The sequence below is a fragment of the Pseudochaenichthys georgianus genome, chromosome 13, assembly GCF_902827115.2.
Source record: "Pseudochaenichthys georgianus chromosome 13, fPseGeo1.2, whole genome shotgun sequence".
Lineage (NCBI taxonomy): Eukaryota > Metazoa > Chordata > Actinopteri > Perciformes > Channichthyidae > Pseudochaenichthys > Pseudochaenichthys georgianus.
In genome coordinates, this window is record NC_047515.1 from 38,403,835 (window position 1) to 38,420,822 (window position 16,988).

General features: G+C 41.1%; 2 protein-coding genes and 1 long non-coding RNA gene across 3 annotated transcripts in view; 2 read left to right on the forward strand and 1 right to left on the reverse strand.

Annotated features, from left to right (window-relative positions):
* The window catches only part of si (sucrase-isomaltase), a 94,973-nt gene that overhangs the window by 60,565 nt on the left and 17,420 nt on the right, over positions 1 to 16,988 (reverse strand). The window contains exons 5-6 of the mRNA XM_034098150.2: positions 15,299 to 15,355; positions 12,459 to 12,583 (exon numbers count right to left, since the gene is read on the reverse strand). Coding sequence (XP_033954041.2) covers positions 12,459 to 12,583; positions 15,299 to 15,355 — 182 coding nt within the window. The remainder of the gene's footprint in view (positions 1 to 12,458; positions 12,584 to 15,298; positions 15,356 to 16,988) is intronic.
* LOC139434982 (uncharacterized) lies at positions 1,123 to 2,871 on the forward strand. Its single transcript, XM_071205255.1, has 7 exons — positions 1,123 to 1,225; positions 1,337 to 1,477; positions 1,623 to 1,795; positions 1,933 to 2,069; positions 2,224 to 2,317; positions 2,452 to 2,617; positions 2,867 to 2,871. The coding sequence occupies exons 1-7, from the start codon at positions 1,129 to 1,131 to the stop codon at positions 2,869 to 2,871; spliced, it is 813 nt and encodes a 270-aa protein (XP_071061356.1). The 5' UTR covers positions 1,123 to 1,128.
* Positions 2,965 to 4,351, forward strand: LOC139435028 (uncharacterized). The gene is made up of 3 exons (XR_011644310.1): positions 2,965 to 3,032; positions 3,170 to 3,297; positions 3,422 to 4,351. It is a non-coding gene; the product is annotated as an uncharacterized lncRNA (long non-coding RNA).

A 16,988-nucleotide genomic window follows, 5' to 3' on the forward strand; every position in this document is an offset into this window, starting at 1 on the left:
GCAATGTTCAATCACTCAGAAGTATGCCAATACTGAGTACACAGCAAAATCAAAAGTGTTATATTTTCAGTGTTGGAGTTGGACATTTAAATATAGAGTTGTTTCAACTCATTTTAAGTGTCATTCAACTCCAAGATAGTTATTATTCAAAACGAGTTGGTGTTGAAACAGGGAGTCAATTGTTGAATTCTCAAAACAACTCTAGAGTGTTGATTTAATTACATAGCGAGTGTTACAATCTCTCTTTCTGTGGATCACTGGCTGTTGCTCTGTTGGGTGTGGCCGTGACTGTGAATGTGTGTGCGCGCAGTCGAGGCGGGAGACCAAATCGGAGGAGCATACCACCACATTCTATTTGGAGGATAAACTGACCAAAGTGTAAGTAAATGTTTCGAACCAGTAGCCTAGTACAGGTATATATTTATTTAACTGAACAGCGCTTACCTTCAGCTACATGAATACTAATTATTTTACATTGACTGCTGTCTTCGCTCCACATGCTGTGCTGCTATCATTAACCAGGGGTGTTTAACCTAACATATTTTTAATATCATTACAAAGTCTGTTATTGGGGCGTTTAGCTCCATGTGTTAGTATATTAGCTGCTATTGTTAGCCGCGGGTTGTAAGCTTAAACTGTTAGTAAGTTTAGCTGCTATAAGTAAAGCTAAACACCTGCGGCTAACGATAGCAACTCATATTAACAGGTGGAGCTAAACGCCATAGTAGCTAATATTACTAACTAACACGTGGAGGTAAACACCTGTGACCAACAATAGTAGCTCCTGCAATATGAATTAGATGTGAGGCTAATATATGCTACTTTAATATATATTACTAACATGTGAAGCTAAACACCCAAGGCTAACGATAGCAGCTAATAGCTCAACTCGTCAGTCATATTAGCTGCTATCGTTAGCCACGGGTTTTTAGCTCCACGTGTTAGCATGTTCAGCTCCACATGTCAGTAATACTGCTATCGTTAGCCACTGGTGTTGAGCTCCACTGTTAGCATTTTGCTAAATTATTTCAACGACACTTAAATGCATAATTATATTTTTGTAGCAACAGGTCTGTTAGATATTTCTGTAATATGTTTGCTAATACATTTATATTCTTATAGGACACCATGTTGGTGAAAGTAAGATATGGCGAAAGCCAGAAATATGTGAAAGTGGCTGAGACTGAAGAAGGCTATGAAAGCTACAGTACATTTCTTCAGAAAGGTATGGATAACTTGAATACATATCACTGATTGTTTGAGTCTAACAAATTAATCTTGTTTTAGTTAAACGTACCAATATTGTCAGGTGGTACATTTCAATATTCTCTCTCAGTCATAGAAAAGTTAGGTTTACCACTACAGAGTGAGCTGCACTTGACTGATGAATCAGGGACAGAGGTGGATGCAGATGTCTTTGAAGAGCTTTTACAAGCAGGGAACCTTACAGTCAAAGTGTCCACAGGACAGTCTTCAGGTAAGATTCAGACTCGCAATGGAAAATCAGGGACCCATCCCTACTGAGTTTTTGCTGAGATTACCCTGTAACATCGTTTGGAGGGCTGAAAGTATGTTGTTTTTCTTCTTTCATTGAGTATGTCATTCTTTTATCTATCTTGCAGTTGTGCTTCAAAATGTATCGCACACTTTGCTGGAGTCGGACCTTTCAGACACCTCATTCTCCGTGACCAATGCTTCATCCTCTGCGGTGTCTGATTCATCAGATGCAAGAATAGTTCTTGAGAGAGACAGTGGAGTGAAAAGAGTCCACGCTGATCGGGAATCAGCCAAAGAGGTACATGGGACTACACTTTTGCAATTTACTCAGTTCTTTATTAATCATTAAACATGGATATATTGGGCAGATAACCTATGATTTGTATGGAATGCCCAAGATAATGACTTCCCATATGATTCTTCTTTATCTTCTAGATGGTCAGCGATGTTCTCCAGTCTAAGCTAGGGGGAGAAAAAATCTTGCAAGAGTATGCGACAACTAAAACATTGATGGATGGTACACGACGACAGATGGTAAACCTACTGGTGGCTGACATGATCGAAGTTCATGGGTAAGGACTGAATATTCCCTTTTGGTGTTAATCATGTTGTCACAGATAGTGCTAAGTAATGTACATTTTGGAAACAGCTGCTCACATGTTAAAACAATCTAAAGCTGTAAGGCATTTATACTTTTAAGATAAAATATATATATTTTTTTTAAAGGAGGATCCCGCCAACACATGTGCGAGAAAAGTGTGCTCTTGGCATCATCACTCTATTTCCATGTCTAAGAGATCCATACTCAAAGAATGGATACGTAAGTCTATGAATGAATGACCTGTATTCGAATTTGTGAAAAGGAAGTGTGTTCATTCTTAACTTTTTGAACAACCTTCCTGTAATGCTATCACTTCTGTGTTCTCAGTTTTGATTTATTTTTGGATGTTACAGGAACACTACTATGATGCAGATGGTGGATCTGGCTACTTGGCATGGAGGATAAAGACGGTTCAGCGCAACACTGCGGTTCAGTCCCGGAGGTGCTACCCCAGCACTACCTATCAAGATGGTCCAAAGAGCAAGAGGGATTTTCTCTTGACTTGTGAGCAACTAACTGGCGAGGAATGCAGAGAGGCAATATCCTTCATAAAGCATTCAGCTGACGAATCAGTTTTCAAAGAGAAGATGAAGGCAACATTTCAGTGTCGGCAAGCAATGACTCGGGACCAGCAAGCCTCTTCAACAGTCCTGGATGTGTTTCCTCGTTTCCTCGACATCCCTGACTTGGTAAGAACAACATGTCATATTTTGTTTATTATTTGGATGGTCTAAGGGGTTGCCATGACTCATGGTGTTTCTCCTGTAGGTTGACCAAGATTTCACAATGATGTTTGGAGAAGAGATTTCTGGAAACATGTTGGCGAGATGGCCCACTTGCTTCAAACCTAGGATCTTGGCAGACTTCAAGAACCTACACTCTAATGTTCATGTTGATGACCTCTTGTCTGCACAACAAAACTCAAATGAGTCAGGCAAGTATTTTCTCTTGCAGATTTTGTTTACTGAAAATCTTGAGACCTTTCAATGTTATCGGTTGCATAACCTTGATTTAAGACTATTTTCAGCTTTAAACGACTGACTGTTATATTTGCATATTTGTTGCCCCTAGGATGGGACAGTGACCTGTCAAGCATTCTACTCTTGGTTCATCTACTCCCCCCAACCTCAAAAGGCCATAAGAAGAGTGCTAAAATTAGCTCGTATCAAGCTGTCAGCCATGTTGTGAGATATCTCAAGGTAGGCATTATTTTAGTTTTTGTATGCAGTTGTTATATCACTGGCACTCCTTGAGTTGGGACAATTTTGTTTTAAGTAGCTTAGTATGCCATTAAAACTTCTCTGTCTCTCTACGTTTTTGAAGATTGGAGCCAGTGTTGAGACCTTCCTTTCGAGTTTGGAACCAGGGCAGCCCTTCCTGCTGTGTGTTGGTGAACAGAAGAACAACATTCAACGGTTCTACGTCATCGTTGACCACAAGGCCATCCCTTGCAAGGGGCAGACATCCATGGCAGCCTTCGATGAACTCTTCAAAGCTCACTTCATCTTCAGTGTCAACTACCATGAATCCCTCACCAGCTTCTACACTTTCATACAAACCACGGTATTTAACATTGATATTGGAAGTGCCAAGGAAAGTCCCAGAGTCAAATAACTCAGAGCAAGGCTTCTGCACACTGATATCTGAAGTTATTTACATCACTGGATGCAAATATGCTGATTTGTTTTATCTGTAAGGGACACCACAAAAGTTCTGCATTGCTTTGTCAGCATTTGAAATTTCACCATGGTTTATATCCTGGAAAGTCATTACGTTTGAAATGTGGCCAGCCGGGATGTTCTTTATCCTTTTGTACTTATTCAGGGTTCAAAAAGCACCTCTTCAGTCTGCACAGGGACACTGGTTCAACTAGTACTATGGACAATGTGGACACTCAACGAGAAACTGATGAATCTTCAAGTTCTCAGGCAGTTTGTACTGACACTTCCGTAACCTCCCAGGTTACTTTTGATAAACAGCACGTGTTAAACATGTGTGGTTCTGTTGTAGCCCAGTTACAAGTATCTGGTGTTGCTGAGAGCACTGTCCAAGCAATGGTTGGGTCCATGGAAGAGCTTGTAAATTATATTCATAGACAAGCAAGAGATGCAGTTCTCAACTGCAGTTCAGAGGTCCAAGGCACTGATTTGGGTAAAAAGTTGGAAAATAGTTTTGATCAGCTAGAGAATCCTTTCACATCCTTTAATACAGGATCCAAACGACAAAGGTTCTTTGAAGAAAAGTGGGAGATTGTTGAACCTGTTGAGTATGTTCTTGGGGTTAGATTTGATTTACGCAGAGATCGAACAACAGGAGTTTACAATCAGATACATTTGTGTATGTACCCTCGTTGGGAACCCTTAAGTCCATATTTAAGAACAGTGAACTATGTGAATTATTCCTGCAGGCAAAACAACAAGAAGAAGGTACTTATAAAGACATAAGTGATGGTTCATATTTCAAAAGCAATGATTTGTTTTCCAAGCAAAAACACGCTCTACAGGTTCAACTCTATTATGACGATTTTGAGACAGCAAATCCCTTAGGTTCAAAGAAGGGTATACACAAATTGGTTGTATTTACTTCATATTGAGGAACCTACCCCCAAGATGTAATTCTGTGCTGATGAATATTCATGTCGTGGCACTTTTTCATGCACAAGACCTGAGAAAATATGGATTTGATGCAATACTAAAGCCTCTCCCTGATGATCTTAAAATACTCGAAATGCAAGGGATAGAGGTGCCTTTCTCTGACTCACCATTGCTAGGATCTGTTATTCAAGTAACAGGTGATAATCTGGGTTTACACGGGCTGTTTGGTTTTGTTGAGTGTTTCAGCGCAACATATTGTTGTAGATTTTGTTTAACTACCAAAGGAGATTTACAGTCCGTCTTCACTGAAGATGACCCTGGTATGGTTTTTCGTACTAAAGAAATCCATGCAGAACATTGTGCAGCTCTACAGGAAAATCCTATTTTAGGGTCAACATTTGGTGTCAAGAAGACATGCTTGCTAACACTAACATTTTTCCACACCTCTGATAACTACGCGGTGGACATCATGCACGATTTGCTTGAAGGTGTAGTGCAGTACGAACTGAAACTTGTATTTCAGTACCTTGTCAATAAGAAGTGTCTATCTTTGGAAACACTGTCAATGAGGATCCAAAGTTTCAACTACGGATATACTGAGAGACGGAACAGGCCAAGTGGTTTAAAAATGGATGAGAGCAAAAATCTTGGATTGAATGCAATTCAGTCATGGTGTCTCTTGCGAAATGCTCCCCTTATTCTTGGTGATGTTGTTGAAAGAAACAACAATTGTTGGAATCTGCTCCTCCTCTTGATTCAGATTGTGAATATTGTTTTTTCACCAATTATTACAAATGGTATGACATATTATTTGAAGCATTTAATCATTGATCACCACAAGCTGTTCAAATATTTGTTTCCTGACAGAAGACTTATTCCAAAGCATCATTTTATGATACATTATCCAAGGTGTATTCGAAAAATAGGTCCACTCCTCCATGTATGGTGCATGAGATTTGAGGCCAAAAATAATTTTTTTTAAAAATCAGTGAAGAATTTCAAAAACATTACAAAAAGCTTAGTAAAACAACACCAAAGAGATTTGGCTTATCACTGGGAGAATTTTAATTTTCAGAGGTTCGAGTTTGGTCCAGTCAGGAAGGAAATGATCGACAGTTTGGAGGGTGGTGAGGCTTTAAGTGCTGCATTTAAGGTGAATGCATACTGCGACGTGTCAACTACTAACTGGGTAAAGAACTATGGAACTGATTATCAAATTGGAATGTTTGTTTCCATAAGAACTGATAAAGAAACTCCTGTTTTTGGAAAAATCAATGATAACATTCTAAATGAAGATCGAGCTTTCATTTTGATTTGCAAAGTGGACACACTGTATTTTGATGAACACTATAGTTCATACTGTATTGAGGAGACGATTGATTCATTTTCTGTTATTTCTATTGATGATTTACGTTGTTATAGACCCTATGACAAACAGTTTTCTAATGAGATGGATGGAAAAACATACATAGTGCCACATTGTCATATTGTGTAACCTGTGCTGTTAAGGACTGCATGGACATCAGAGTCCTGCATCGGGTCGGGTACCCGACGGGTGACCCGCAAAAAAGGTGATTCGCGGGTGGTATTTTTCCAAACGCTTTTTTCCGGGTTCGGTTCTGGGTAAAACAAAGATGATGCGGGTCGGGTCGCGGGTGTTGCATAATAAATATATTGAAATAATGATAATTTAGTTTAATGTTTAAATCCTCAGACCTCTCCCCCGCGGGACCGCGCATAATCCTAACCTCTGCAGCGCATCGATCTGCTGCTGTGCGCGCCACATTCGAAATGGCTGAGGTGAAGCTCTCTAGCGGAGAATACAGCATTTTCAATAACACTTCCTCAAGAGCGAAACCCAACGTCTGGAGGCTTTTGGTTCCTAGATGGAGAAAAGAACCAACATCCCACACTTTTTGAGACAAATATGCAACTGCGTGTGTTAATAATTGCACGTTTTCACTGCTCATATATAGGCTATGCGGGTTCGGGTCGGGTCGCGGATCTTGTGCCGACGGGTCGGGTCGAATTGCGGAACTAATTGGCAATATGTGCGGGTAGCGGGGCGGGTTCGGTATTGCACGTCGCGGGTGTGGGGCGGGAGCGGGTCTTGAAAATCAGACCCGTGCAGGACTCTGATGGACGTACTGTGGAATGTTAATGTAAGACTATGTTGTATGTGTTGTTTTCACACAAATACAGTTACATGTTAACTGCAAACTTTGAAACTTGGCTTGTGTCTTTCTTTTATATCGTTTTTATTAATAATGTTGCATTGTGTGTAGGTGAAATTATAAATTGACACCCTACAGTGCTTATGAATCAACTCTAAAGAGTTAAATATTGAGTTACATTTTATATCCTTAATAGTGTTAATATGACTTTAACAGGATACCATTCTTACATAAAAACTCCTTTACTTGTTCACTCACTAGGCGTTCGAGCACCTTCGCCAGAACTTAAAATAGTTGCCTCCCCTCCTTTCAGTAAAGGCAAGACATAAGCAGACTTCCATATTTTTGGAATTGTGTTCGTGCTGAGGGAGAGGTTAAAAAGAGTAGTAAGAGGTGGAGCAATAAAATCTGCAGCTATCTTTAAAAAGAAAGGTTCTACGTTGTCCGGGCCAGCCGGTTTCTTAGGATCTAACTTAGATAAGGCTTCATGAACAACATTGACAGTAAAAGGAGTAAAACTGAAAGGGTTTTCCAGACCACATTTTTCAGAGTCACGGATTGGGGTGTTCACAGAAGCAGAGTTAGTGACAGAATCAAATAGAGAACCGCAGGACACAAAATGCTCATTAAAGCAATTTAGCATAGTAGCCCTGTCCGATATAGAGCCAGATGCTGTGGTAAGGCACGGAGGTAGCTCATTACGGATCTCACCGGTGGATATCGATTGTATGGCTTTCCAACATTTCCTAGGATTATTTAGGTTTTCTGTGGTAACTGACAAATAGTACTTCCACTTTGCACTTTTAACATGTGAAGTGAAGCTATTCCTTAGCTGCCTAAAACGCAGCCATTTTACCTCTGAGCCTGATTGCCTAGCCTTTGCCTAGGCGTTGTTTCTCTCATGAAGGAGACTAGACAGTTCAGCAGAAAACCAAGGATTGTCACGTCCCTTTACTCTAAATGTATGCAGGGGTGCATGTCTATCAATGATCTCCATAAAACCAAGATAAAAATAAGACCATGCAGTTTCTACATCAGCACACAGATCGATTTTACCCCAATCAAACCCAAACAGGTCATGAACAAAACCCTGCTCCACAAAATGTTTTATGTCTCTCTTAATGATAATACAAGGTTTAACCTTTTGGCTACAGCACAGTGATCACTCACATCATTTGCAAATACTCCCATAGATGAGTATTTATGGGGAACATTAGTTAAAATGAGATCAATTAGGGAGGATTTATTAGGGGACTTAATGTTAGGGTGAGTAGGACTGTCAAAAATAACACTCAAAGAGATACAAAGGTTTTTAAAATCCTCTGACACTGCAGTTAACCAGTCCCAGTTAAAATCACCAAGTAGCACTATTTCCTTGTAGTCTAGTTGCGATAAAAGATTTGCTAGCGAAGACAAGGAGTCCTTGACAGCAGAGGGGGGTCTGTAACAGCCCACCACCATGACCTGTTGACCCTTTGCCACTTCTATATTTAAGGCTAAAAATTCGAATTGCTTACTGATAGATTTGGAAACTAATGTGGTTACACTGAACTTATTCTTAACATAAATGGCAACGCCACCACCTTTATTAGGCCGGTCGGTACGATACACATTATAACCATTTAAGGCAATGTCAGAGGCCAAAATAGACTTATTTAGCCATGTTTCTGATAAAACAATGACGTCAGCGTCAGTCGAGCTCGCCCAAATGCGGACACAATCTAGTTTACCTAACAGACTGCGCACATGCAAGTGGATGAAACCCAACCCAGACCTAGCTTTAAAATCAGCAGGAGTAGCGATCTGACTACTACTACTGGGCGGACCAGGGTTAGGTTGTACATTTCCTGACAGTAATAACAACAAAAAAACCAGGCATCTTTTCCTCTTAAGCGACACATATACATTGTCATCTACTTTAGAATCACCGGAAAAGTATGCAAGAGTGTGATTAGAGCTTAAGAAGCAGTCCTGAAGAACCATCATTGCAGGCAAACAAAAAAGACAAACATATTTTGTCGAACTGACAAGGTAACCGGTAATTGTTTGTGTTGCACTCCTGATCCTTTGCAGGGGATGCTCACCGCGGACGGCAGAACAGACATGAATCCAGTAGACTTCTCAGGATGACTAGAAATCTTCTCACCGTCCAAGACAGCCAAAAGGCACAGCAGAGCCACGATAGTGGCCATTTCCCCAGGCCTGCACAGCATCCACGATATTCCCTTCCCGTTATGAAGTGAAGCGGCGTCACTTACCGAGCCCGGGGCACTGGAGTTGGGAGGCCCGGAGATGCAGGGCTGAAGAAAGACAGCAGGCCTCTCCGGTGAGTCCTTCAGATCCCAAAGCCAGATATATCCGGCGTGGAGGCGCTCCAGGTCTCACCGCGATATCTCCACAGCAGCCCGGCGTGGCGGTGCACCGGTCTCATCGCGATGTCTCAGGGGTAGAAAACTCCACTGCACAGCAGCCCGGGATCGCGGCGCTCCTTTCCCACCGCGAAGTCTCCAAGGAAGATAAACTCCTCCGCACAGCAGCTCAGTGTGGCTGCTCTCCGGTCTCTCCGCGATGTCTTCGGGGTAAAACCAAGCCCCCAGGAAGTGTGCCGGACTCAGAAGAAAATATTCGTGCTGGCCAAACGGCGGTACTACACTTCCGTTTGGTTGCCAGGCCCGGAAACACTTTTTCCCATTGACTTACATGGGGAAAGAGTGGTCTGTAAATCGTTGGATAATTTTTTTTAAACTAAATAAACTACCCAGTATGAACACTTGTATAGCCCTTATTAAAAACATTCGTTCCTCAAGTTGTAATAATGTGCTAATAACGTTATTCTGAGAGTTATTTCCCTCTGCATTATGAACGCGCATCTAACCCACGGGACCGCACCGCCCGGCACGTTCATGTTACGTGTCCCGACCAATCAGAGCACACTGTGCTCACAGGGAGGGTGGGGGCTGGAGCTATTGGAGCTACAACGAGCCGTTAAAGGCAGAGAGTGAAATTCAGTGAATACAATACACGTAGTTTACAGAGATGTGAGTTGCGTTTATCTTTACCCATGGATGCACAATAAGAACGGACCCATATCGTCTTAATCGTCTGTAATAATGGATATATTGCACATGTTTGCTATAATTCATTATCGTACTACATGGGCTGTATGATTAAATGTTGTACCGTAAATGTTGTATTAAATAAAGTTAATATTACTTATTATTATACAGTGCAATCATCATGCTAAATGAAGCTCTGTCGCTTGGATATCACTAGATCCTGTTACAGCGTAATATAAGTACATAACGATTGATGTTACATTAGCATAATGACTAGCTAGCCCAGGGGTGGCCAACCAGTCAGAGGTTAAGAGCCAACATTTGTTCTATGTTACTGCAAAGAGCCACATCAAACACACAGTCATGATACCGCTTGTTTCAGTTTTTTGTTTTCTGGAGACAAGATTTCAACCACGTCACTGATGCATTTTTGTGGCATTGGGATATATTTTTTAAATCCTCTGGAGCAGAGAGAGGAGCTGTGGATTATTGATTAATGCATCAGTGTTTCTTAGGGTCAAAAACACTAAACTCACAACTTAAAATGAAAGCGTTTAGTTTATTTAATAAAAGAGCACATGTTCAATGTGAAAAGTGACAGTAGTTATAGATTATTTGCAATTTGGTGCTATATATATTTTTTTTAAAAAAAAAATTATATATATTTTTTAAACACCTTGAATTTCAGGGGGGGCGCGGGGCTCCGTTGGCGGGGTGCAGCGCCCCTCCAAGACAATGGTAGGGGAAACACTGGATAGTGTTTAATCAACGATAGGTTTTCGACCCCTCATAGGTGATTGGTTCACTGCATCGCAGGTATTATTGTGATTGGCTCTTGGGCCACATCAAAATTAGACGCGCTGTCATCCTCACATACTGACACCTGACACCACACATACACACGTAGGGAGAGCCGGGACGAAAGTAACACGGGACGAAAGTAACACGGGACGAAAGTAACGGAGCGATTTTATCCGATCCCAAACAACATTGACCGGCCAAATTACGTCAGAATTATCAGCATTCAGTACTTAACAGACCTACTAAATATCAGGTTTAACTGTCAGGAGTAGCTAGTGTTGTCACGATACCAACATTTTGGTTTCCATACCAAGTCAAGAATTGCGATTCCGATTCTTTTTCGAAACAGTCTTAAATGTAATTATTGTGCTTTATTTCACACCAGAACCATAACACAAACGTTTAAACAATGAGAACAATAAATAAAATAAATGACAAGAATTCGTATTAAATTAAATTAATACATTTCTTACAGACAGGCCTCGTGGTGTCCGTAGGCTCTCCCTCACTGTCAGAGATATAGCTCAACTACTTCCAAATTTCGCTTCTGGCGTCTTTTTTGTCAACAAGCCAAGGCGCAGCAGCAGTTACACTCCCATTTGTAGCTATGCTTGTCCTTTTCTCACATGCTCTGGCAGCTAGCGCGTGCACAAGAGAGGGGAGGCTGCTTGAGAGGGGCGGGACTGCAGGCACGGCTGCAGTGCAGGGAGTGGAAGCAGAGCGCTGAACACACTTATTAAAAGTACTTTCCCCCGTCATTCTTAAAGTACCGATACTAATGAAACGGAGGAATCGTAACGTTTTTTAACGGCAGGGTATCGCGGTACCTTTCAAGTATCGCTACACCGTGCGGAGTCAGTGTCTCTCCCCCAAACTCACACATATACAATTCGATATGAACTGAAGAGCCGCATGAAACTAGGCAAAGAGCCGCATGCGGCTCGAGAGCCGCGGGTTGGCCACCCCTGAACTAGCCGCTAGCTGCTAACTGCCGCCTCGTTAATATCAAATCCATCATAATAACAAATCATTACCATGCTGTCATGAACGTGCGGTGCTGTTACGTGTACGCAAATTGACGTGCTTGATGTGAACGAGCATTTTGGTTAAAGTTGCGGAATTTACCAGGAATTTAGTAGTAATGTAGTAGTGACTAAATAAACTACTACACGTCATTACGCCAAACGTTAGCCGCCTTTAGCTTAGCGATGGTGATGCGCAGCCATGTGAATGTGATGTTTGTTTATAGCCTAACGTTTTCTTATTAGGCTACTTCTGCCGCTTGAATTTTAGCTTAAAAATATCAGAGGCTTCTGTATGTGTTAAAAATGGTGGTTGCAATCAAGTGACTTTAAAAGACTTCTAAACGTCATCACGCTAAAGATAGATAGAAAGATAGATAGTAGCAGTGTTGTCAGGCATTAGTTAAGTTAGCCGCCTTTAGCTAAGCGGTGGTGACAGGAATCAATGTGACCGTGATGTAGCATGATTAGAGCATTAGCATTTTACTTCTGGCAAAAGCATGTGCACTTAACAAATCACAAAGTGGTGTTACTGTGTAGAGATTATTATCTTATTTCCCGTAATACTCCCCAAAAATGTAAAGACAAATTTAAATATGTACAGATCATTTAAGGTGATACATGTATGTGTGTGTGTGTGTGTGTGTGTGTGTGTGTGTGTGTGTGTGTGTGTGTGTGTGTGTGTGTGTGTGTGTGTGTGTGTGTGTGTGTACCTGTATGTGGTGGTGACATCAGGTCTCTGTGTTGGGAGGATTGCCCCCCCTCTGATGTGTAAACCAAGCTTGTCAGCTGGCAGGTACATATCAACGTGATTCCTGCGGTCTGTCAGTCGTTCCATCTGATTGGAACACAATCTATTAACTCACTTAAATTCCTGTGTGTTTCCGTATGGGCAACATTGCTCATTTTAGGGATATTTTTTGTATATTTCATTGGTGAAAACGGACCTGTTATATGTTAGGTCTAATTTCATCCACCAAAATAAGATCCCATTTGTGCCCTTAGGCTATCCGATAGCATCCACCTTTCCTTCCTCTGCTAGCATTTTGCTATCGGCAGCATCACGGCATCCTGTGGTTAGCACTGCTCAAAACGATTGGCTATTTGTTTTTTATTTTCCCCAACCTTGTAGCAAAAGTGATAATTTGTGCATCAATACCTTTCTGATTAGTGCAGGATTTGTCTGGATCTGGAACCCTGCTAAGAAATATCTGAGCCCAGATTTGATTTTCAATGAAACTCACTGAACTCACAATGCTAACTCTTGAGTTACAACAACAAAGGAAACACAAAGAGATTGATTATGACTATTGGCCTTTGCAGCTATAAATTCCACTCTTAGAAATACTTAAGGTACTTGGACCTGATTGCGTCAGTTGTTTCATAAGTTTTATTGTGTAAGCTTAATAATAAAAAAAATGCTTTGCTAAAAAAAGGAAAAAACTAATTTTCCCCCTGTGGTTTAAAGCTTGGCAGATTTTTGATTACTCCGACATCACTTTATCGACTACTTTATACTGAAAATGATATATTTCCTCTGCTATATTTTCAGAGTAGTATTAGTAGATTATAAAGAGTTTTAATGTTAAAACCTGTGAGCTTCAAAAGCAACGTTTGATTCACTTCCGTTATCCCTTAAATGGGCAAGCACATGAATATATTTAGCTATTTTCTATGGGCTAAAATTACAATGGTACACATTTTATATACTTTTGAACCCATATTACACCCATGTCCATACTACAGCTATGTTTTACCGATGTTACACCATATTTAACCCAAACCTCACCAATATTAAACCTTTGTTGAACCCATACACAAATTCTTAACCATAACTAACATTGTACACCAATAGTATACCCATAGTACACTGTTATTACCCCTATGTATTTATCTCATCGCTGTTAGAAACACTTTGGACATGAGTATCGATCAACGGTTTAAAAAAATGTGTGCAAGAAAAGTTAATATAATGCGATGACTGAGTGACTTTAAAATGTGTAACTTTTTGCATTATAACAACACAATCATTATACTTTAGATTCTTCTAAGAAGCATCTATTTGTGACGAGGAGAGACATTTCACTTTCCCTTCCCGTCCCTCTCTCATTTATTTGAGGGCCCAGATAGAGCGAAATTCATTTCTGATCCCCTCGGGGACTGAATCCTCAGTCGGGCCTTAAACAATTTAAAACTCTCCTCTCTCCATCTCCTCTCATTCTCCACCTACTTCTTTCTCCACGTCATGTTATTCTCTATTGTGCTGCTCTAATTCTTTTTCTTTTTTCTATCCCATTTTTCCTCCATTCCCACAGAGGATTGTGCGTTGGAGAATGTGTGTGCCACTTTATGCAGCAGTAGAGTATGGGCAGGCGTGTGGGCTGGAGTTAGTGGAGCGTCCACAAGCAATTTCAAATCTTATCACCCCCTCATTGTCTGCTTTAAGGAGGTCTTCTCTTGCCTTGTCTTCTCCTCTTATTTCTTATTGCTGATGGCCAATCATCCCATCTTCCCACTGCAGCTTTCCCAACCTTTGCAGACCATTTAAATACACACAAACCAAATGGCCCCTCTGACCTATTTCTCTTACCATCCTGACTGTGTTTTAGCTTATTCGTCCCTTTTTTTTGTAGTTCTTTATTTCCTCTGCAACATGTTTTTCACGGTCATTTTCACTACATCAATACTCCCCCGAACTCTTCCATCCTCCTACCCAGATAATCACAGGGGACCAACCAGGACAAGGGGCCGGCGGCAAGACAGCCAATCTAATCGCTCATCTGATCAACGGGCGCTTTACATCGCCACTGTGACGCCCAAATAAGGTCCCAAAGGAGCTCAACACCTCTTCAATCTCTCTGTCAGGGAGATAGTCTCCCTCCTCTCCTCCCTGTCCCCTCTTTCAGTCTATCTTTGTCCTGCCTCTCGTGCTCTGTCTTATCGCTCCAGTCTCTGTCTCAAACAAAGAACTTGAGGTGAAGACTTTGACGTGACACATGTTCTGTGTACGTGTTAATTCCACTGCTGTAACATTATAATTAAAAGCTATTTTGCATCATTATGTTGAGCGCTACATATTTATAAATAATCAGGTAAATCAAAATCTTAAGGTTTATGATGTCTAGTAACAGAGACATGATTATACTTATGTTTTTGTTCAATGTAGATTTGAACCACCCAATCTGCTATCTATGTTAAGCGGCCATTTTATGCTCATTTTCATATTTGTATCATCTATTTATGATCATCGTAACAAAGAAAAACAAAGGGAAAATCAATGATATCTGCATTTTCTCAGAAGTACCTTCTTAATTAAACTTTTTTTTTAAAGAAACATCTATTATAGCACTTACAAAAACCACACAAATAAATCTTGTTGTCTGCATTTCACTCAATAGAATATATATATTTTTTTAAAGCAAAGTTTCTAAAGGGAACATCTTTAAGCAATAATTTCACGAGTGTCTACCATGTTTGCTGTTATACATATACATTCCTGATGATTCCTCATCAGCAGTGGAAAGGGATGTGCTTTAGTAGAAAGTATTCTTACCGTCTCATAGTTATACCACACAGCATCTGGGATATATGCCCACACCCTGTCCTTACCCTGCAGAGAAGAAGAACACAACAAAACCTTTATATGTGCACATATCATGCTTGTGTCCTATAAATACTGCAATATAAAGCTCATATATTTGGATTAGACATCGGCTTTGTGTTCTGTGTGAAAGCCTGCCTGTGTTTGATTTGTTTTTGCAGCCAGAAACATGTTTTTTTTTAGCTCACCGCACCGAACCTGACACTTTAATCTCACAGGGCTAAACAGGGGTAGAAAAGCTACAACACAACACAAAGGAAGCAAGGATTTTTCTTGCCACCATAAATCACTGCAATGTAATATTACATAAGTATAAAAGATCAAATGTTTCCATCAGGGAGAGCTATTTCAAAACGGCACACCCTCTCTCCATCTGATATAAAGTTTCCACAAATTCCGGTGACATGTCAGTCTCCAGTGCGATGATGCAAGAGATGATGGGAAAGACGGCATGAAGCGACGACTGATAGGTGACAGCCTTTGATAGCTTAAGGTGGTGGACAGACAGGAGCAATCAATAGAAGAGCGCCAAGCCTTTGATAGCGTTGTCACTTGTCTGCTCTTTCTGACAGGCGCGGAGAGAAAGAGACATGCATGGTGAAAGAAGAGAGGACTAGAGGTCATTCCAAAAAAAGAAAAAACGCCTTACGGATCTGAGGCGGGGCTTAAGCGTATAGCACTTAAGCCCCGCCTCGTAGCACGATAAGCTAATGTACCTACGCGATTCTTGCATTTTTGAGTTTGTACAAAGTTGCTTTGATAAAAGTGTCAGCAAAAAAGAAGTGTACTGCAAGGTATTTCGATCTCTCTGTCTGCACACACAAACTGAAAGATTGACAATAAAGTTGACCTTGACTTTGACTGTGATGTCCAAAGGAAAACGGTTGACTGTTTCACAAACCAGCACAGGAAAAAGGAACACATTGAGCACATGTGTAATGCAAAATACTCTAAACTCTAAAAAGAGTGAAATATGACAGAGACATATTGCTGTAATGGCCTGCTAACCAAATCCAATGACTTAATGACCTCTTTGGGATCCACAGTGGCAGTTTAAGGCAGATCACCTGTCACAACTGCTGCACAGCCTGCGGGATGACAGCACGGGGAAATGGATGCTCCCCCTCTGCCTCGTTTTCTGGTGTCTGATTTGTTCGCGGCGCCTATCACTCTCCGCACTGACTAATGGGGAGGGACTGCAGGACTTAGCATGGTTGCTAACTGTGATGGAGAGGGACAGGGCATGTGGCCTGCATCCTCATTAGGAGTGCTGAAGCTCAGTTAGCCATAAGGTAAGATTTGATCAGGTGAGCTAAAGATTCAGACTGGCAGGATGATCAGATGGTAGCAGAGGTGGATGAGAGAGGCAAAGAGAGAGTGGGAGGGGGGAGGGGGGGGGGGGGTATATGAGATGAAATGAAATGGGATCACAAGGGTGAGTTGACAGGAACTGATTAAGAGAATGCAGATGAGATAAGGGAGCCAACGTTTGATGAAAGGATAAGCTAAAAAGTAAAGGGAGTAATGGGCGAGAGAGGGTGGGGGGGGGCATGGATCACGACCAGAGGGGATGACAGAGAGAGAGATATCCCCAGTTTATCACAGAGATCAAGGTTAAAGCATCGAGTGATCTGAATGATGG